This window comes from Entelurus aequoreus, linkage group LG11 (assembly GCF_033978785.1).
Source record: "Entelurus aequoreus isolate RoL-2023_Sb linkage group LG11, RoL_Eaeq_v1.1, whole genome shotgun sequence".
Lineage (NCBI taxonomy): Eukaryota > Metazoa > Chordata > Actinopteri > Syngnathiformes > Syngnathidae > Entelurus > Entelurus aequoreus.
The window spans coordinates 6,742,569-6,764,918 of record NC_084741.1 but is presented as its reverse complement, the minus strand read 5'-3'; the positions used below and the strand labels follow the sequence as shown (position 1 = coordinate 6,764,918).

The window sequence follows — 22,350 nt, the reverse complement described above, 5'->3', positions numbered from 1 at the left end:
TCATATGTTGTCAATATTCAGTGTTTTATCGTTCATAGTTAATATTGTAAATACCACATTCTTTATTTTCATGTAAATTCCGGGTGTCTCATTCAGAAAAAAATTTAAAATTCCATTCCGTTTTTTAAGGCGGTTTGTCGTAACGTTGCTAGCATTCAATCAGTCATTATTGTGAAGTTTTGTATTAGTGTTCATAAAAGTAGATATACCGGCCCCCAGACACATTGTTTGCCCTCCAAGGCAAAATAATTGCCCAAGCCTGGTTTATATCGTTCTGAGGATCTACCGTAGCTTTCCAACTAATTGTGTCTGTCAAATATGTAGGTAATGTTTCTGCATGTTCTTTACTACAGGTGAAGTTGGTGCGCCTGGTGGGCATCATGCTGCTCTTCTACGTGAAAAAGGAGCATGCTCAATTCATCTCGGACGTGGAGGCCGAGTCGGTGGGAACCGGCATCATGGGGCGGATGGTAAGGACGGCTCCAACTGCTCTCCATTTTGCAGTTTCCCCAGAATAATCCGATCTGTTATCCTCTCTCTCTCTGTCTGCTGTCTATCAACCACGGTTTGATAGGGAAATAAAGGCGCAGTGGCAATCCGCTTCCGTTTCCACAACTCGGACATCTGCGTGATCAACTCTCACCTGGCGGCGCACGTCGAAGAGTACGAGAGGCGCAATCAGGACTACAAGGACATTTGCAGCCGGCTTCAGTTTCGACAGGCTGATCCTACTCAGACCCCGTTAAACATCATGAAGCATGAGTATGGAGCTACTTTATAACTACAACATCAGGCTTAAAGGCCTACTGAAATGAATTTTTTTTATTTAAACGGGAATAGCAGATCCATTCTATGTGTCATACTTGATCATTTCGCGATATTGCCATATTTTTGCTGAAAGGATTTAGTAGAGAAAATCGACGATAAAGTTCGCAACTTTTGCTCGCTGATAAAAAAAAAAAGCCTTGCCTGTACCGGAAGTAGCGTGACGTCACAAGCGGTAGTGCTGCTCACAATTCCCCGTTGTTTACAATGGAGCGAGAGAGATTCGGACCGAGAAAGGGACGATTACCCCATTAATTTGAGCGAGGATGAAAGATTCGTAGATGAGGAACGTTAGAGTGAAGGACTTGAGAGGCAGTGATGGACGTATCTTTTTTCGCTCTGACCGTAACTTAGGTACAAGCTGGCTCATTGGATTCCACACTCTCCTTTTTCTATTGTGTATCACAGATTTGTGTTTTAAACCATCAGATACTATATCCTCTTGAAAATGAGAGTCGAGAACGCGAAATGGACATTCACAGTGACTGAACATGTAAATACACGATTAATAACCAATTCAGCTTTGCGAAGCTAAAGAAATAGAAGCTAACCTAGCTACGTAGCCAACGTGATAGCAGCAGTCTCAAATGCAGATAGAAACTAAATTTAAAAAAAACCCTGACTGGATGGATAGACAGAAGATCAATAATACTATTAAACCATGAACATGTAAATACACGATTAATAACCAATTCAGCTTTGCAAAGCTAAAGAAATAGAAGCTAACCTAACTACGTAGCCAACGTGATAGCAGCAGTCTCAAATGCAGATAGAAACTAAATAAAAAAAACCCTGACTGGATGGATAGACAGAAGATCAATAATACTATTAAACCATGAACATGTAAATACACGATTAATAATATTCCGCTTGGCGAAGCTAAAAAAACAGAAGCTAACCTAGCTGCGTAGCCAACGTGATAGCATCAGTCTCAAATGCAGATAGAAACTAAAAAAAAAACCCTGACTGGATGGATAGACAGAAGATCAATAATACTATTAAACCATGAACATGTAAATACACGATTAATAATATTCCGCTTGGCGAAGCTAAAAAAAACAGAAGCTAACCTAGCTGCGTAGCCAACGTGATAGCATCAGTCTCAAATGCAGATAGAAACTTAAAAAAAAAAAAACCCTGACTGGATGGATAGAAAGAAGATCAATAATACTATTAAACCATGAACATGTAAATACACGATTAATAATATTCCGCTTGGCGAAGCTAAAAAAACAGAAGCTAACCTAGCTGCGTAGCTAACTTAGATGCGGCGGCGGGCGTTGTACGCTTTTGACGACACCCCGGCCGCCATCAGAGTCGGCAAGAAACATATATTTCCCCAAAGTTACGTACGTCACATGCACATATCGACACGCACGTACGGGCAAGCGATCGAATGTTTGGAAGTCAAAGCTACACTCACCGTAGTGCGTCTGTTACCCTGCTCAAAACACAACACAACCTCCTGGTGTTGGTGTTGCGGTAGTCCGCCGCTCCACCGATCGCACCTACAACTTTCTTATTTGCAGTCTCCATTGTCCATTAAACAAATTGCTCAATCGCTTTATTAACAAGCGGTAACTGGTTGTAGTTAAAAAAGTAACGCACACACATACACGAGCTGCTGTTAGCCAAAAGTCACGCTCACACACACTCAAGTTCTCCGCCAACTCACTCGCGCATGCGCGTTCCCCAAACCCTTAAAGACACAGTACGCTAATGCAAATATCACAGATTTTACAGTATTGTACTTAGCCGCTAAGACACCGATCGATCCCACCTACAACGTTCTTCTTTGCAGTCTCCATTGTTCATTAAACAAATTGCAAAAGATTCACCAACACAGATGTCCAGAATACTGTGGAATTTTGTCGAAGAAAACAAGAGGCTTTTCTATCGGGTCCGACGGGGTCCAACCACTTCCGTTGCTTTTGTGACGTCACGCGCATAAATCATATCCAAAGGAGTTTTTCAACCGGAAGTGTGGCGGGAATTTTAAAATGTCACTTTATAAGTTAACCCGGCCGTATTGTCATGTGTTGCAATGTTAAGATTTCATCATTGATATATAAACTATCAGACTGCGTGGTCGCTAGTAGTGGCTTTCAGTAGGCCTTTAAAACACTGTAGCTTCCCCCAACAGTGACTTCTGCTCTTCTGCCATGTTATTATTAATTGCCGGTAAATGCTGCGTCCACAGTAAATAAAAGCTGCAGGAAATGGGGAAATATTAAGCAACCCTTCCTGAAAGCAAATTTATTGTTTTGTCATTTCACTGAAAATGCATCTTATTACCCTTCCTTTTCAGTGTGGTTTTATGGATCGGAGACCTCAATTACAGGATCAGTGAGCTCGATGTCAACAATGTAAAGGATCTCATCAGCAAGAAGGACTTTGAGATGCTGCACACTTACGATCAGGTAATTTCATCACTACTATGTTTACATTGTTATGGGGCTGTAAGCAGGGTTCCTACACAAGTATGGAAAAGCGTATGGAAAAATATTCATGTTTCCAAGACACCACTATTCAGTTTTCTAAAAGATAACATTATATGTATACCGTATTTTTCGGACTATAAGTCGCTCCGGAGTATACGTCACACCGGCCGAAAATGCACAATAAAGAATGAAAAAAACCTATATACACTACCGTTCAAAAGTTTGGGGTCACATTGAAATGTCCTTATTTTTGAAGGAAAAGCACTGTACTTTTCAATGAAGATAACTTTAAACTAGTCTTAACTTGAAAGAAATACACTCTATACATTGCTAATGTGGTAAATGACTATTCTAGCTGCAAATGTCTGCTTTTTGGTGCAATATCTACATAGGTGTATAGAGGCCCATTTCCAGCAACTATCACTCCAGTGTTCTAATGGTACAATGTGTTTGCTCATTGGCTCAGAAGGCTAATTGATGATTAGAAAACCCTTGTGCAATCATGTTCACACATCTGAAAACAGTTTAGCTCGTTACAGAAGCTACAAAACTGACCTTCCTTTGAGCAGATTGAGTTTCTGGAGCATCACATTTGTGGGTTCAACTAAACGCTCAAAATGGCCAGAAAAAGAGAACTTTCATCTGAAACTCGACAGTCTATTCTTGTTCTTAGAAATGAAGGCTATTCCACAAAATTGTTTGGGTGACCCCAAACTTTTGAACGGTAGTGTATGTCGCACTGGAGTATAAGTCGCATTTTTTGGGGGGAAATTTATTTGATAAAAGCCAACACCAAGAATAGACATTTGAAAGGCAATTTAAAATAAATAAAGAATAGTGAACAACAGACTGAATAAGTATACGTTATATGAGGCATAAATAACCAACTGAGAACGTGCCTGGTATGTTAACGTAACATATTATGGTAAGAGTCATTCAAATAACTATAACATATAGAACATGCTATACATTTACCAAACAATCTGTCACTCCCGATCGCTAAATCCGATGAAATCTTCCTCCCCGGTGTCGCCTCTGATATGTCCTTTCATATTTCACTACGTCCAGCTTGTAATCTGCAGTATATGATTTCCTTTTCGGTGCCATTTTAGTTCAGTCCTTCTCAGTTTTTTTAAGTTACCGCCAATGTTGATGTGATCCATGTTAATAGCTACGGCAGTAGCATATAGCAGTTAGCATCCCATGACCCACAATGCACTTCTGCCATGACCCGCCCCCGCCGAATTCTTATTGGTTGACGTGTGAGTGACGATTGCTGTCATTTGCTTCGTCTCTTACGCGAATTAGATAAATAATATTATTTGATATTTTACGGTAATGTGTTAATAATTTCACGCATAAATCGCTCCGAAATATGTCGCACCCACGGCCAAACTATGAAAAAAAACTGCGACTTATAATCTGCAAAATACGGTAAATATTCATGTTTCCAAGACTGTCACCACTATTCAGTTTTCTAAAAGATAACATTACAATGTTTCCCATAAACTGCCAAGATACCTGTGGCGGTGGGGGCGTGGCCATGGGCGTGGTCACCATGACATAATTGAGTAATTTGCATAATTTACTACAATGATATGATTTTCTCTAAAAAGGCTCAAAAAATGTATACATACAAATTAATAATAACAGTTTTGTTTTAAACGTCCATCCATCCATCCATCCATCCATTTTACAATATAATTACAACATTTTATATACTGATTTGAACAATAAGTTATTCACTGAAATATATTTATTAATTGTGGTTCTTACAAAAAATATATCTTATAAAAATATGAAAGCTAAAATGTTTCTTAAATCTCTGCACCTTTAATTAGTGCATACTAAATAATTTAACTTTAGCCTACTACTACAACCATATTATTTACCAGCAACATAAAGTGAAACAGAGGCAGAGGTGTCCTGCCACAGTCAGTAACAAATAAACAGAAAACAGTAGTGGTCAAATACAAATAAGGCAACAAGAGAAGTATCCTACACTTCTCTTTTGTAAAGTAAATCTGAACAGCCTATATGGGCATCTACATCAACTATATGATTTGCCTGAGAAGCTGGACAGGAACTCGAAAAAAAAAAAAAATATATTTTTTTTAATTTATTTATTTATTTATTTATTTAAATTTTTTTATTTGTGGCGGACGTAATTCTTTCGTGGCGGGCCGTCACAAATAAATGAATGTGTGGGAAACACTGCATTATGAATAATTGAACAAAGAAATTGATTGATTTAGTTTTGAAGGTGCTTGCTAGAGCCATAGTTACCAAAACTAGATCGAACACGACTCTTTTGAGCTGTGTGCCTATGATGAGCCTAAGCTAGTGGTAACTAATAGTGCGTTCCATTTGAATTTCCGAATTCCTAGTGGGAAATTTTAACTGGAATGCCCATACTCGGAAAGTCGCAGAGTCCTCAGCATCCCTGAGTTGGCTTCGAGGATGGTTAATCTGAGTGTAAACAATATTAGATGCTTTTTTAATGTTCATTATTAGCACTTCAAGTTCTGACTATTTTTTTTGTCGCACTTAATCAGCCATATACGATGTATTGTTGGACGTTTATGGTAGTTTTACTATAGTGTAGGCCTGAAATAACTGAAAACATGTTTATATTCTAGTTTCTTCCAAATAGCCACCCTTTGCTCTGATTACTGCTTTGCACACTCATGGCATTCTCTCGATGAGCTTCAAGAGGTAGACCTGAAATGGTTTTCTCTTCACATGTGTGCTTATTCATCCAATATATTACTTTTATTATTTTCCACGTGAAAAGGTGTGGCGGCTTCAATTTAACCATGGCGCCGCGCCACAATCAGATACATATACGGGAAACCCTGCATAGAGTATTCAGAATAATGAAGACACAATTAATTCCATAATTTATTCACATGATACATATTTATTTACTCAAATGGTGTGTTAGTTGTTTTACTTAGACATCTGGGAATTAGTCTAGAAAAAGTATGGAATTTGGAAATGTCCAAAAATGAATTACCCTGTAAGCAACTGACACATTTACCGGCGGCATTCGTCCTGCAGCTCAAGAGGCAGATCGACCAAGAGGCAGTGTTTGTTGGCTTCGTGGAGGGAGATATCGACTTCCAGCCCACCTATAAATATGACACCGGCTCCGACACGTGGGATACAAGGTAATGTCATCACAGAGGAAAGATTTTTTGACCAAGTTCCTGAGTCAAAATCTTGCTTCTTGCACATTTAGTGAAAAATGCCGCGTTCCTGCGTGGTGTGATCGTATTCTGTGGCGAGGAAAAGAGATCAAGCAGCAGCATTACCAGAGTCACATGACTCTCAAGACCAGTGACCACAAACCTGTCAGCTCCATGCTTGTCATTGGGGTAAGGAGTCTCCTTCACACAGAAGAAATCCGGCAAAATACATGCACCAAAGCCATCGTGGCAAGTATGGAGGCTTTTTTACACAGTGGGACTTGGCTGCGAAACATAATTTAGATCCCCGCTTTTTGCAGATGTTACGTTCCAAAATTTGCTGCGAATCGTGAATAATCACTACTAAAAGACAAACAAAAATCCATAAAATACTTATTTTTGACGCTGTAAACCACAGGTGTCAAACTCAAGGCTCCGGGGCCGGATCTGGCCCGCCACGTCATTTTATGTGGCCCGCGAAAATATGCATCAATACTCAATGTATTTGTTCTTTCCATTTTTTGACAGGGAAAAATAAATGTACTACATGTAATTGCATACCTTTTATGTAGAGATGTCCGATAATATCGGTCTGCCGATATTATCGGACGATAAATGCGTTAAAATGTAATATCGGAAATTATCGGTATCGGTTTTGTTTATTATCAGTATCGGTTTTTTTTGTGTTTTTTTTGTTTTTTATTAAATCCACATAAAAAACACAAGATACACTTACAATTAGTGCACCAACCCAAAAAACCTCCCTCCCCCATTTACACTCATTCACACTCATTCACACAAAAGGGTTGTTTCTTTCTGTTATTAATATTCTGGTTCCTACATTATATATCAATACAGTCTGCAAGGGATACAGTCCGTAAGCACACATGATTGTGCGTGCTGCTGGTCCACTAATAATACTAACCTTTAACAGTTAATTTTACAAATTTTCATTAATTACTAGTTTCTATGTAAATGTTTTTATATTGTTTTACTTTCTTTTTTATTCAAGAAAATGTTTTTAATTTATTTATCTTATTTTATTTGGTTCATTTTTTTTTAAAAGTACCTTATCTTCACCATACCTGGTTGTCCAAATTAGACATAATAATGTGTTAATTCCACGACTGTATATATCGGTTGATATCGGTATCGGTTGATATCGGTATCGGTAATTAAAGAGTTGGACAATATCGGCATATCGGATATCGGCAAAAAGCCATTATCGGACATCCCTACTTTTATGCCTTATTATTATCCAATATTGCAACAAATACTATATTATCATACTTTCCAAACATTTTTTCTTGTTAAAATTAACAAAAATACTTCAGTGTCTACTTGACTTATGATTTCGAAGCAAATTATCCATCATATTGTACACTGTAAAAAAAGACAATAGATTTTACGGTAAAAGCATATAACTGTAACTCTACAACAGTTTTTACTGGGATATTCTGCCAACTAAACTGCCTTTTTGACCATACTTGCCAACCTTGAGACCTCCAATATCGGGAGGTGGGGGGTAGAGGGTTGGGGGCGGGGGGCGTGGTTGGGGGCGTGGCTATTTACAGCTAGAATTCACCAACTCGAGTATTATACATATATATATATATATATATATATATATATATATATATATATATATATATATATATATATATATATATATATATATATATACATATATATACATGTATGAAATACTTGACTTTCAGTGAATTCTATCTATATATATGTATATATATATATATGTATATATATATATATATATATATATATATATATATATTTATTTTATTTACATAGAAAAAAATAAATAAATACTTGAATTTCAGTGTTCCGGTGGCTATCCACTAGATGGCAGTATTGTCCTGTTTAACTTCTCCATTCATGATGAGTATATCATTTCGGCCACCGTGTTCAATGGAGAAGTCTGTTCTAAAAAATTTACATGCAACATACACCTTCCCCTTCAAACTGTCCTGGATGAACTGAAATTCTTGTTTCCATTCGTTTTGGAACTTGCAAGCGTATTTCTTCATCTTGCTCGTCGACGGCGTCGCCATGTGATGTCTGTAATTTCCTCGTTCTTCTGCTTCGTCTCCTTGTTGTGTGCGCAGTTGTGCACTCTGGTCTCTAAAAGCCCTAGATGTTAGGACGTCATTGGGCAGGCAAGCTGTTTATATTGTGGGAAAGCGGACGTGAGAACAGGCTGTCCCCACTCAGTCTCAGGTCCGCATTGAGCTGGAGGGGGCGTGTCTTCCAGCTCCGGCTGAATACCGGGAGTTTGTCGGGAGAAAATCTCTGCCGGGAGGTTGTCGGGAGAGGCGCTGAATACCGGGATTCTCCCGCTAAAAACGGGAGGGTTGGCAAGTATGTTTTTGACTGTAAAATTTGTGGTTTAATGATGTATTACTGTAAATGTCAAAACGGTACTGTTTTTTTTTTAATGGTAAAAAGTTAAGTTAAAGTACCAATGATCATACTTGCCAACCCTCCCAATTTTCCCGGGAGACTCCCGAATTTCAGTGCCCCTCCCGAAAATCTCCCGGGGCAACCATTCTCCCGATTTCCACCCGGACAACAATATTGGGGGCGTGCCTTAACGCATACTTGCCAACCCTCCCGTGTTTAGCGGGAGAATCCCGATATTCAGCGCCTCTCCCGGCAGAGATTTTCTCCCGACAAACTCCCGGTATTCAGCCGGAGCTGGAGGCCACGCCCCCTCCAGCTCAATGCGGACCTGAGACTGAGTGAGGACAGCCTGTTCTCACGTCCGCTTTCCCACAAAATAAACAGCTTGCCTGCCCAACGACGTCATAACATCTAGGGCTTTTATAGAGTGCACAACTGCGCACACGACAAGGAGACGAAGCAGAAGAACGAGGAAATTACAGACATGGCGGCCGAAATGATATACTCATCATGAACGGCGAAGTTAAACGGGACAATACTGCCATCTAATGGATAGCCACTGGAACACTGAAATTCAAGTATTTTTTTTTCTTTCTATGTAAATAAAATAATAATAAAAAAATATATATATAGCTAGAATTCACTGAAAGTCAAGTATTTCATACATATATATATATATATATATATATATATATATATATATATATATATATATATATATATATATATATATATATATATATATATATATATATATATGAAATACTCGAGTTGGTGAATTCTAGCTGTAAATAACCACGCCCCCAAGATAAAGAGCTATTCAGTAGGATTTAGGTCCAAGCTATTGAATACCGGTACAGTATGCTAAAAAGAACAGTAAGCAGCTATGTTTTATTAATATACCGTAGCTGCGTGTGTCAAATACTGTATGAGTCATTAAATGACTCCCGCCTCCTGGTGGTAGAGGGCGCTAGTGATCCTTCTTGCGACTTCCGGTACTGCAGAAGAAGTGACAACACGCAGCAAGAGATTTTTATTTTTTTTCCTCTGCCTGAACTTTTAACAAGGAGGATTACATACCGGTATCTAAAATAAAACAGTTTTCTAAACTGGACTTTCAATGGAAGCAGGAGGTAATAATCAAAGGAATATCTCCATCGAGACAGAGAGACTTTTAAAACTGAAGAAAGAAAATAAGGAAGACTTCTATAAACAAGTTATCCATGCTTTTGGTCAGAAGGAGCTGCAAATGGACTCCATTTATAAGTACAGGTAAGACCATAATAACGTTTTTTTTTTATTAAATGTGCTTTTCATGATGGTATATGCTTACATCACACTCAAAGTGCACGCCTACATTTACCGCATTCCTTTTGGTAAACGCCGGAGTGAGAAGAGGTTTTAAAATAATTACCGCATGCACGGCCGTCCCGCCGGCTTCCGGTAAACGCCGGAGTGACAGGAGGTTTTAAATTAATTAGCGCCCCTAATACGGTAATACATATTAATTGTCCTTTCCTTGGTGCACAGATCAAGAGAGTTAATGCAGAATCCTACAAGAAGACCTTCGAAGAGATTGTTCGCAATTTAGACAAGATGGAGAACGAGTGCATTCCGTCCGCAACCTTGTCCAAGCGAGAGGTAAAGTTGATTAATAAGTTAAATGAATACTTTTTCGCTGTCCATGACGATGGCTGCCGTCCTCTTGTCAGTTCCACTTTGAGAAGGTGAAGTACATGGAGCACCAGGCCAAGACGCTGAGCATCTTCAACGACGGCCAGGTCCCATGTCAGTTTGAGTTCATCCAGAAGCCCAAAGAGGCCACGTACTGCAAGCCCTGGCTCACGGCCATCCCCCACAAAGGCTTCATCGCTCAGGGTAAGCCTGTACAAATCGCACAATGGAGTAATTTTTTTTTTTACAAATGACCACCGTCTGGTGGCTGTGTCAACCAACTTTGCCGGTGACCAACCTTTCTTTTCACTCCAGGCTCTTCCGTGGACATCGACTTCGAGGTTTTTGTGAACCGCTCAACGGCGCCTGAGCTAAACTCGGGCAAACAGGAGATGGAAGACATCCTGGTGCTGCACCTGGAACGCGGTAAGGACTACTTCATCTCTGTGACGGGAAGCTACCTGCCCAGCTGCTACGGCACGCCCATCCACGTGTTATGTCGGCTGAGGGAGCCCATCCAAGACATGTCCCAGGAGGCCCTGCATGAACTGGTGAGTGACTTCCCCCCCTCCATATTTGTAGATAAGCACACTTGAGTTCCTTTTGATGAAACGGCTTCTGAACAATAGGTGGTGACGTCTGGGAATGAGAACTCCGAGAGTATTGAAAAGCCTCTGGATATTCCTAAAGAACTGTGGATGATGGTGGATCATTTGTTCCGCAATGCAATCAAACAGGTAGCAATAGCAAATTGACAGTGCACCTTTTAACCCGGTGCGCCTTACGTACGGAGGATTTCTGGTTTTGCTTACTGACCTCGGAGCAATTTTATTTGGTACATGGTGTACTGATAAGTGTGACCAGTAGATGGTAGTCAATATAGTTGTACGGTATACCGGTACTAGTATAGTATTGCAATACCAATGAGTAAAAAACGGTACTATACTCTATTTGAAAAGTACCGGTTCGCCTTTTTTTTTTTTTACAGGCATGACGGCGCGTCGTCATGTCTTGTCATCGCTGGTTTTAGGAGCAGAGGAGCATGTTCGGCAGCGCACACACACAGAGTACTTACAAGCAGACAAAGTGTGTAGACAGAAAAGGGAGAATGGACGCATTTTGGCTTAAAAACTAACGATAAAGGGGAAGTTATAACACTGAAACGCCCACAGGAAGAAGTGCTTTAAGACATGGCTAGCTAGTTAGCGGCTAATGTCCATCCACTATCGGCAGTGTTTTAGCTACTTCTAAATCACTAATCCTCGCCTCCATTTTACAAGTATCATCCCTGCAGGACGAGGAATAGCTAAACATGCTTCACTACACACCGTAGGAGGATACAATAGCTCACCGGCGTCACAATGTAAACAAATGCCATGGGTGGATCTACACCTGACATCCACTGTAATTATACCAAGTACAGGAGCGTATCTAGTCGATACTGCTATGATTACATCAAGATTTTTTATCATCACAAAATCTTTTTTCTTTTTTAATTAATTATTATTATTATTTTTTTTTTAATCATTTATTTATTGGGACAGTGTACAATAATCAACACTTGAATAAACAGTGTAAATGCGCCGGACTTGGCATCATTGCTAATTTTCAGCCGTAGTCCCATTATATTCATAAACGGGAAATACGTCCCTGGACACATGAGAACTTAAATGATGACCAATGTATGATCCTGTAACCACTTGGTATCGGATCAATACCTACATTTTTGGTATCATCCAAAACTAATGTAAAGTACCCAAACAACAGAAGAATACGTGTTTTTTACATTTTAACAGAAGTGTAGATAGAACATGTTAAAACAGAAAATAACCAGATATTAACAGTAAATGAAAAAGTAAATTAATAATTAGGGATGTCCGATATTATCGGCCGATAAATGCGTTAAAATGTAATATCGGAAATTATCGGTATCGTTTTTTTTATTATCTGTATCGGTTTTTTTGGGGGTTTTTTTTGGGGTTTTTTGGGGTTTTTTATTAAATCAACATAAAAAACACAAGATACACTTACAATTAGTGCACCAACCCAAAAAACCTCCCTCCCCCCATTTATTTCTGTTATTAATATTCTGGTTCCTACATTATACATCAATATATATCAATACAGTCTGCAAGGGATACAGTCCGTAAGCACACATGATTGTGCGTGCTGCTGGTCCACTAATAGTACTAACCTTTAACAGTTAATTTTACAAATTTTCATTAATTACTAGTTTCTATGTAACTGTTGTTTTACTTTCTTTTTTATTCAAGAAAATGTTTTTAATTTAGTTATCTTATTTGATTATTTTTTTTTAAAAGTACCTTATCTTCACCATACATGGTTGTCCAAATTAGGCATAATAATGTGTTAATTCCACGACTGCATATATCGGTTGATATCGGTATCGGTAATTAAAGAGTTGGACAATATCGGATATCGGCAAAAAGCCATTATCGGACATCCCTATTAATAATGCATTTTTACAGCTTGTTCTTTACAATTTTGACAAAATAATAGAAATGACACAATATGTTACTGCATACGTCAGCAGACGAATTAGGAGCCTCTGTTTGTTTACTTACTACTAAAAGACAAGTTGTCTAGTATGTTCACTATTTTATTTAAGGACAACATTGTTCTTTGATTGCAATAAGAAACATATGACTAAGATGTTTTGTTAAAATAATGCCAATCATGCAATTTTTTATAGTCCCCTTTATTTAGAAAAATATTGAAACTCGAAATACATTACATACACTACCGTTCAAAAGTTTGGGGTCACCCAAACAACTTTGTGGAATAGCCTTCATTTCTAAGAACAAGAATAGACTGTCGAGTTTCAGATGAAAGTTCTCTTTTTCTGGCCATTTTGAGCGTTTAATTGACCCCACAAATGTGATGCTCCAGAAACTCAATCTGCTCAAAGGAAGGTCAGTTTTGTAGCTTGTGTAACGAGCTAAAGTGTTTTCACATGTGTGAACGTGATTGCACAAGGGTTTTCTAATCATCAATTAGCCTTCTGAGCCAATGAGCAAACACATTGTACCATTAGAACACTGGAGTGATAGTTGCTGGAAATGGGCCTATGTAGATATTGCACCAAAAAGCAGACATTTGCAGCTAGAATAGTCATTTACCACATTAGCAATGTATAGAGTGTATTTCTTTCAAGTTAAGACTAGTTTCAAGTTATCTTCATTGAAAAGTACAGTGCTTTTCCTTCAAAAATAAGGACATTTCAATGTGACCCCAAACTTTTGAACGGTAGTGTACATTTGGTACCGGTACAAAAATATTGGTATCGACACAACCCTAGTAGTCACACATAACGAGATACGTGTGGACGGCAGGTTGATGCTTGTTCAACCTTTGCTTGCTACATGTAGTCAATAGATGTTTTGTTCCATCATCTTATGTTCCGTTTTCACAGGAAGACATATTTCAGCAACCTGGACTGCGGAGTGAATTTGCAGAAATAAGAGACTGCCTCGACACCGGCATGGCAGATTCTCTCTGTATCCTTTAGAAAATGTCCTAGTTTTCTGCAGTGTGGGACAAACAAGCTGGTAGCTAAAAGCATGAAAGTAGCCTGTCTTTCCAAACAAAGTTAAGGATGGTCTTGACTTTGTAATGACCTGCAGCTGGCAGTAACCACTCGGTAGCGGAGGCCCTGCTTCTCTTCCTGGATGCCCTCCCTGAGCCGGTGGTCCCCTACGCGTTCTACCAGCAGTGCCTGGAGTCTTGCTCCAATGCCAGCCAGTGTGAGAAGGTACACACTACCTCGTACGGTTTGACTATGTAACATTGAAATCACAATCAGTCTTAAAAATCTTTGTTCTTCTTCCTTTTTTTTTTAAAGATTATTTCCACGCTACCTCAGTGCCATCGAAATGTTTTTAACTACCTAGCTGCCTTCCTGCGGGAGCTGTTGAGGAATTCTGCCAGCAATCGGTTAGACGTTACCGTCATAGGTAAGACGATTAAAAAAAAAAGATTGTTCCAACTCTCACACTACTCAAAGTGCTTTTGGAAAGTGTTCACGGCGCGTCACTTTTTCCACATTTTGTTATGTTACCGATATTATCGGCCGATAAATGCGTTAAAATGTAATATCGGATATTATCGGTATCGGTTTTTTTATTATCGGTATCGGGGTTTTTTTTGGTTGGTTTTTTTTTTTTATTAAATCAACATAAAAAACACAAGATACACTTACAATTAGTGCACCAACCCAAAAAACCTCCCTCCCCCCATTTCTTTCTGTTATCAATATTCTGGTTCCTACATTATATATCAATATATATCAATACAGTCTGCAAGGGATACAGTCCGTAAGCACACATGATTGTGCGTGCTGCTGCTCCACTAATAGTACTAACCTTTAACAGTTAATTTTACTCATTTTCATTCATTACTAGTTTCTATGTAACTGTTTTTATATTGTTTTACTTTCTTTTTTATTCAAGAAAATGTTTTTAATTTAGTTATCTTATTTTATTATTTTTTTTAAAAAGTACCTTATCTTCACCATACATGGTTGTCCAAATTAGACATAATAATGTGTTAATTCCACGACTGTATATATCGGTTGATATCGGTATCGGTTGATATCGGTCTCGGTAATTAAAGAGTTGGACAATATCGGAATATCGGATATCGGCAAAAAGCCATTATCGGACATCTCTAGTTGTTTCTTTCTGTAATTAATATTCTGGTTCCTACATTATATATCAATATATATCAATACAGTCTGCAAGGGATACAGTCCGTAAGCACACATGATTGTGCGTGCTGCTGCTCCACTAATAGTACTAACCTTTAACAGTTAATTTTACAAATTTTCATTCATTACTAGTTTCTATGTAACTGTTTTTATATTGTTTTACTTTCTTTTTTATTCAAGAAAATGTTTTTAATTTAGTTATCTTATTTTATTATTTTTTTTAAAAAGTACCTTATCTTCACCATACCTGGTTGTCCAAATTAGGCATAATAATGTGTTAATTCCACGACTGCATATATCGGTTGATATCGGTATCGGTTGATATCGGTATCGGTAATTAAAGAGTTGGACAATATCAGAATATCGGATATCGGCAAAAAGCCATTATCGGACATCTCTAGTTGTTTCTTTCTGTTATTAATATTCTGGTTCCTACATTATATATCAATATATATCAATACAGTCTGCAAGGGATACAGTCCGTAAGCACACATGATTGTGCGTGCTGCTGCTCCACTAATAGTACTAACCTTTAACAGTTAATTTTACAAATTTTCATTCATTACTAGTTTCTATGTAACTGTTTTTATATTGTTTTACTTTCTTTTTTATTCAAGAAAATGTTTTTAATTTAGTTATCTTATTATTTTTTTTAAAAAGTACCTTATCTTCACCATACCTGGTTGTCCAAATTAGACATAATAATGTGTTAATTCCACGACTGTATATATCGGTTGATATCGGTATCGGTTGATATCGGTCTCGGTAATTAAAGAGTTGGACAATATCGGAATATCGGATATCGGCAAAAAGCCATTATCGGACATCTCTAGTTGTTTCTTTCTGTAATTAATATTCTGGTTCCTACATTATATATCAATATATATCAATACAGTCTGCAAGGGATACAGTCCGTAAGCACACATGATTGTGCGTGCTGCTGCTCCACTAATAGTACTAACCTTTAACAGTTAATTTTACAAATTTTCATTCATTACTAGTTTCTATGTAACTGTTTTTATATTGTTTTACTTTCTTTTTTATTCAAGAAAATGTTTTTAATTTAGTTATCTTATTTTATTATTTTTTTTAAAAAGTACCTTATCTTCACCATACCTGGTTGTCCAAATTAGGCATAATAATGTGTTAATTCCACGACTGCATATATCGGTTGATATCGGTATCGGTTGATATCGGTATCGGTAATTAAAGAGTTGGACAATATCAGAATATCGGATATCGGCAAAAAGCCATTATCGGACATCTCTAGTTGTTTCTTTCTGTTATTAATATTCTGGTTCCTACATTATATATCAATATATATCAATACAGTCTGCAAGGGATACAGTCCGTAAGCACACATGATTGTGCGTGCTGCTGCTCCACTAATAGTACTAACCTTTAACAGTTAATTTTACAAATTTTCATTCATTACTAGTTTCTATGTAACTGTTTTTATATTGTTTTACTTTCTTTTTTATTCAAGAAAATGTTTTTAATTTAGTTATCTTATTTTATTATTTTTTTTAAAAAGTACCTTATCTTCACCATACATGGTTGTCCAAATTAGACATAATAATGTGTTAATTCCACGACTGTATATATCGGTTGATATCGGTATCGGTTGATATCGGTCTCGGTAATTAAAGAGTTGGACAATATCGGAATATCGGATATCGGCAAAAAGCCATTATCGGACATCTCTAGTTGTTTCTTTCTGTAATTAATATTCTGGTTCCTACATTATATATCAATATATATCAATACAGTCTGCAAGGGATACAGTCCGTAAGCACACATGATTGTGCGTGCTGCTGCTCCACTAATAGTACTAACCTTTAACAGTTAATTTTACAAATTTTCATTCATTACTAGTTTCTATGTAACTGTTTTTATATTGTTTTACTTTCTTTTTTATTCAAGAAAATGTTTTTAATTTAGTTATCTTATTTTATTATTTTTTTTAAAAAGTACCTTATCTTCACCATACCTGGTTGTCCAAATTAGGCATAATAATGTGTTAATTCCACGACTGCATATATCGGTTGATATCGGTATCGGTTGATATCGGTATCGGTAATTAAAGAGTTGGACAATATCAGAATATCGGATATCGGCAAAAAGCCATTATCGGACATCTCTAGTTGTTTCTTTCTGTTATTAATATTCTGGTTCCTACATTATATATCAATATATATCAATACAGTCTGCAAGGGATACAGTCCGTAAGCACACATGATTGTGCGTGCTGCTGCTCCACTAATAGTACTAACCTTTAACAGTTAATTTTACTCATTTTCATTCATTACTAGTTTCTATGTAACTGTTTTTATATTGTTTTACTTTCTTTTTTATTCAAGAAAATGTTTTTAATTTAGTTATCTTATTATTTTTTTTAAAAAGTACCTTATCTTCACCATACCTGGTTGTCCAAATTAGGCATAATAATGTGTTAATTCCACGAATGCATATATCGGTTGATATCGGTATCGGTTGATATCGGTATCGGTAATTAAAGAGTTGGACAATATCGGAATATCGGATATCGGCAAAAAACCATTATCGGACATCCCTAGTTACAGCTAGAGATGTCCGATAATGGCTTTTTTGCCGATATTCTGATATTGTCCAACTCTTAATTACCGATTCCGATATCAACCGATACCGATATATACAGTCGTGGAATTAATACATCCCACCCCCAGAAACGTTAATTGTGCAGGCAGCTGTCATGTACAACACCCAAACCCAGTGAAGTTGTCACGTTGTGTAAATGGTAAATAAAAACAGAATACGATGATTTGCAAATCCAAAGACAAGATATTTAATGTTGGAACTGGTAAACAGTTATTTTTTGCAAATATTAGCTCATGTGGAATTTGATGCCTGCAGCATGTTTCAAAAAAGCTGGCACAAGTGGCAAAAAAGACTGAGAAAGTCGAGGAATGCTCATCAAACACTTATTTGGAACATCCCACAGGTGAACAGACTCATTGGGAACAGGTGGGTGCCATGATTGGGTATAAAAGCAGCTTCCATGAAATGCTCAGTCATTCCCAAACAAGGATGGGGCGAGGGTCACCACTTTGTCAACAAATGCGTGAGCAAAGTGTTGAACAGTTTAACAACAACATTTCTCAACAAGCTATTGCAAGGAATTTAGAGATTTCACCATCTACGGTTCGTAATATCATCAAAAGGTTCAGAGGATCTGGAGAAATCACTGCACGTTAGCAGAAACCAACATTGAATGCCCGTGACCTTCGATCACTCAGGCGGTACTACATCAAAAACCGACATTAGCGTGTGAAGGATATCACCACATGGGCTCAAGAACACTTCAGAAAACCACTGTCAGTAACTACAGTTTGTCGCTACATCTGTGAGTGCAAGTCAAAACTCTACTATGCAAAACGAAAGCCATTTATCAACAACACCCAGAAACGCCGCCGGCTTCGCTGGGCCCGAGCTCATCTAAGATGGACTGATGCAAAGTGGAAAAGTGTTCTGTGGTCTGACGAGTCCACATTTCAAATTGTTTTTAGAAACTGTGGACGTCGTGTCCAAAGAGGAAAAGAACCAGCCGGACTGTTAAAGGCGCGAAGTTCAAAAGCCAGCATGTGTGATGATATGGGGGTGTATTAGTGCCCAAGACATGGGTAACTTACACATCTGTGAAGGCACCATTAATGCTGAAAGGTACATACAGGTTTTGGAGCAACATATTTTGGTATCCAATTAACGTCTTTTTCATGGACGCCCCTGCTTATTTCAGCAAGACAATGCCACATAGCCACATTCTGCACGTGTTACAACAGCGTGGCTTCATAGTAAAAGAGTGCGGGTACTAGACTGGCCTACCTGTAGTCCAGACCTGTCTCCCATTGAAAATGTGTGGCGCATTATGAAGCCTAAAATAGCACAACGGAGACCCCCGGACTGTTCAACAACTTAAGCTGTACATCAAGCAAGAATGGGAAAGAATTCCACTTGAAAAGCTTCAAAAATGTGTCTCCTCAGTTCCCAAACGTTTACTGACTGTTGTTAAAAGGAAAGGCCATGTAACACTGGTAAAAAAAAAAAAAAAAAACCCTGTGGCAACTTTTTTGCAATGTGTTGTTAATGATTATTTGCAACAACAAAAAAAGTTTTTCAGTTCCAACATTAAATATCTTGTCTTTGCAGTCTATTCAATTGAATATAAGTTGAAAAGGATTTGCAAATCATTGTATTCTGTTTTTATTTACAAATTACACAAGGTGCCAACTTCACTGCTTTTGGGTTTTGTAAGATGCACATCACATGTCTCTTTTTTTCAACATCAAAACAACTACTAATAATGTCAGCCCCTCCTCGGAAACTTGAATTGTGCAGGCAGCTGTCGTATACATTACACCTGTAATATTTCAACCTACAACAATAATTCCGTCTTAACTTGAATTGCCAATTTTGATAGGATAGACTTTATTCATCCCACAAATTATGTTGTTTCAAAAGTCCACAAAAAATAGGGTTAAAAAAAACCACACAAAACAAGGAGGAACAAAATGTAAGTTTAAAAACATTAAATGAGATTAGCACAATAAAACAGTCCACCTTATGTCTGTATATTCTTTTTCTCACATTATCTAGCCCTCTTAGAATAAATGTCTTCAAAAAATAGCAACTTTGGCGGTGGGTGAAATGATGTCTAACTTGGGTATACTTTTGCTTGCACGACACGCCAACATCCAGCATCAATTCTCACTCGGTGAAAGTCTCACTTTTAAATTATTTGCTGCAAAAAAGCCAAAGAAAAAACAAAACACATGTAAGAGTTTTTTTTGTTTTTTTAATATATTTTATGTTTTGTTTAAAGAGCTCACTAAACTTTTATTAGTAGGTTGCACAGTACAGTACATATTCCATCAATTGACCACTAAATGAATAAAAAGGAAGTCTAGTCTAGTCTAGTCTAGTAACGCCCGAATAAGTTTTTTTAAGTTGTTTAAGTCGGGGTCCACATTAATCAATTCATGGCCTTTTTTCTAATCCAACTTTTTTTATTGGCATTTTCAAATACAGAAAAAAGTGCAAGTCGAAACAGTACAATTTTAAAGTCAGAAAATTCTTCACACCCTTTCCCTTAAAACCCAGGTCACACCAACAAGGGACATATGGCACAATCATATAACAAGTAAGACGACAAAGACAGACATCCTCACATACACACACACATACGAGGCCAGAGACAGACAAACGGGCTGAAAGGAGAGAAAGGGAAAAAATAAAATAAAATTAAAATAAAATAATAATAATAAATTAAAGCTGCAAGCAGCGTTGGTCGGGTCCGCTTTTTGGCAGGTGCTAGTCCTAAGTGTCCCAATACTTTTGTTCAGTGGTAGTCCTGAGTGAGACCTACATAGCGGTTTTTGTTTCGTGTCTCTACGATATTCGTACTGGGAGTTAGAGGAAGTTGTGTCTGAGTTCACATTGTCATTATAGGCTATTGTGTGTAGAATTTTGAGGACAAAAAAGCAATAATTGCATTTTCCGTTGTCATTATTATAGAGCAGCATCAGTGCAGTGGGTCTTTGAAGGCTCGTAAAATCTAAACAGTAGCACGAATTAAAACTCTTTCGTCAACTTTTAATCAGAAGGGTTCAATCTCTCTCCTGTAGCAGTTTGAAGCCGAAACGACAAACGCGCTCAGAGGAGATAACGTTTGATGTTTGGTGACCGGTTGTAACAAAAATGTTGTTTTGAAGGAGAAATAGCAAACTTCCTGTTGATTTTTGCTGAAGGATTTTAATCTATGAAATGTAGGTCTAGGCAAGACCTACATAGAGGTATTTGTTTCATGTCTCTAAGACGTTCCTACCGGAAGTTACAAGCAGTTTTGTCTGAGTTTTCCTCTGAGGAGCAGTTTTTTCTCTGTTTTTTTTCAAAAATTATGTAGAGCACAATTTTGAGTTTTGGGGTTCGGTTTTACAGCTCAAAAATCAAAAATGAGTGTTTTTAGTCATTTTTTGTCTTGAAGGGGAAATTGCCAACTTCCTGTTGGTTTTCGCCCGAAGAAGTGAAATTATGAATTGTAGGTCTAAGTGAGACCTACATACAGGTTTTTGTTTCATGTCTCTACGACCTTCCTAGGGGGCGCTAGAGCTCAATTTTGATTTTTGGGGTTTTGGTTTTTTGACTAAAGTGTGCTCTACCCGAGTTTGTATGTGTGTAAAAAATTTGGTGAGTTTTGAAGCATGTTAAGGGGGGCAAAGTAGTGCGCAAAGCTGCGGAATAATAATAAAGAATAATAATAAAACCTTACAATTTCAATAGGGTCCTTTCGTCCCATGCAAAAGGACTCCCTTTGGGATTCCTTTTGAAATGGTCCTGTGCGGACCCTAATAATAATAAAACCTTACAATTTCAATAGGGTCCTTTCGTCCCATGCAAAAGGACTCCCATTGGGATTCCTTTTGAAATGGTCCTGTGCGGACCCTAATAATAATAAAACCTTACAATTTCAATAGGGTCCTTTCGTCCCATGCAAAAGGACTCCCCTTGGGATTCCTTTTGAAATGGTCCTGTGCGGACCCTAATAATAATAAAACCTTACAATTTCAATAGGGTCCTTTCGTCCCATGCAAAAGGACTCCCATTGGGATTCCTTTTGAAATGGTCCTGTGCGGACCCTAATAATAATAAAACCTTACAATTTCAATAGGGTCCTTTCGTCCCATGCAAAAGGTCTCCCTTTGGGATTCCTTTTGAAATGGTCCTGTGCGGACCCTAATAATAAAACCTTACAATTTCAATAGGGTCCTTTCGTCCCATGCGAAAGGACTCCCTTTGGGATTCCTTTTGAAATGGTCCTGTGCGGACCCTAATAATAATAAAACCTTACAATTTCAATAGGGTCCTTTCGTCCCATGCAAAAGGACTCCCATTGGGATTCCTTTTGAAATGGTCCTGTGCGGACCCTAATAATAATAAAACCTTACAATTTCAATAGGGTCCTTTCGTCCCATGCAAAAGGACTCCCTTTGGGATTCCTTTTGAAATGGTCCTGTGCGGACCCTAATAATAATAAAACCTTACA

General features: G+C 37.8%; 1 protein-coding gene across 1 annotated transcript in view; it reads left to right on the top strand.

Annotated features, from left to right (window-relative positions):
- Window positions 1–22,350, top strand: part of inpp5b (inositol polyphosphate-5-phosphatase B) — a 65,654-nt gene that overhangs the window by 39,231 nt on the left and 4,073 nt on the right. The window contains exons 11-22 of the mRNA XM_062062361.1: window positions 354–470; window positions 575–762; window positions 3,134–3,245; window positions 6,327–6,436; window positions 6,508–6,643; window positions 10,403–10,513; window positions 10,585–10,750; window positions 10,862–11,097; window positions 11,176–11,283; window positions 13,980–14,064; window positions 14,191–14,318; window positions 14,409–14,520. Of these exons, the coding sequence (XP_061918345.1) occupies window positions 354–470; window positions 575–762; window positions 3,134–3,245; window positions 6,327–6,436; window positions 6,508–6,643; window positions 10,403–10,513; window positions 10,585–10,750; window positions 10,862–11,097; window positions 11,176–11,283; window positions 13,980–14,064; window positions 14,191–14,318; window positions 14,409–14,520 (1,609 nt within the window). The remainder of the gene's footprint in view (window positions 1–353; window positions 471–574; window positions 763–3,133; window positions 3,246–6,326; window positions 6,437–6,507; window positions 6,644–10,402; window positions 10,514–10,584; window positions 10,751–10,861; window positions 11,098–11,175; window positions 11,284–13,979; window positions 14,065–14,190; window positions 14,319–14,408; window positions 14,521–22,350) is intronic.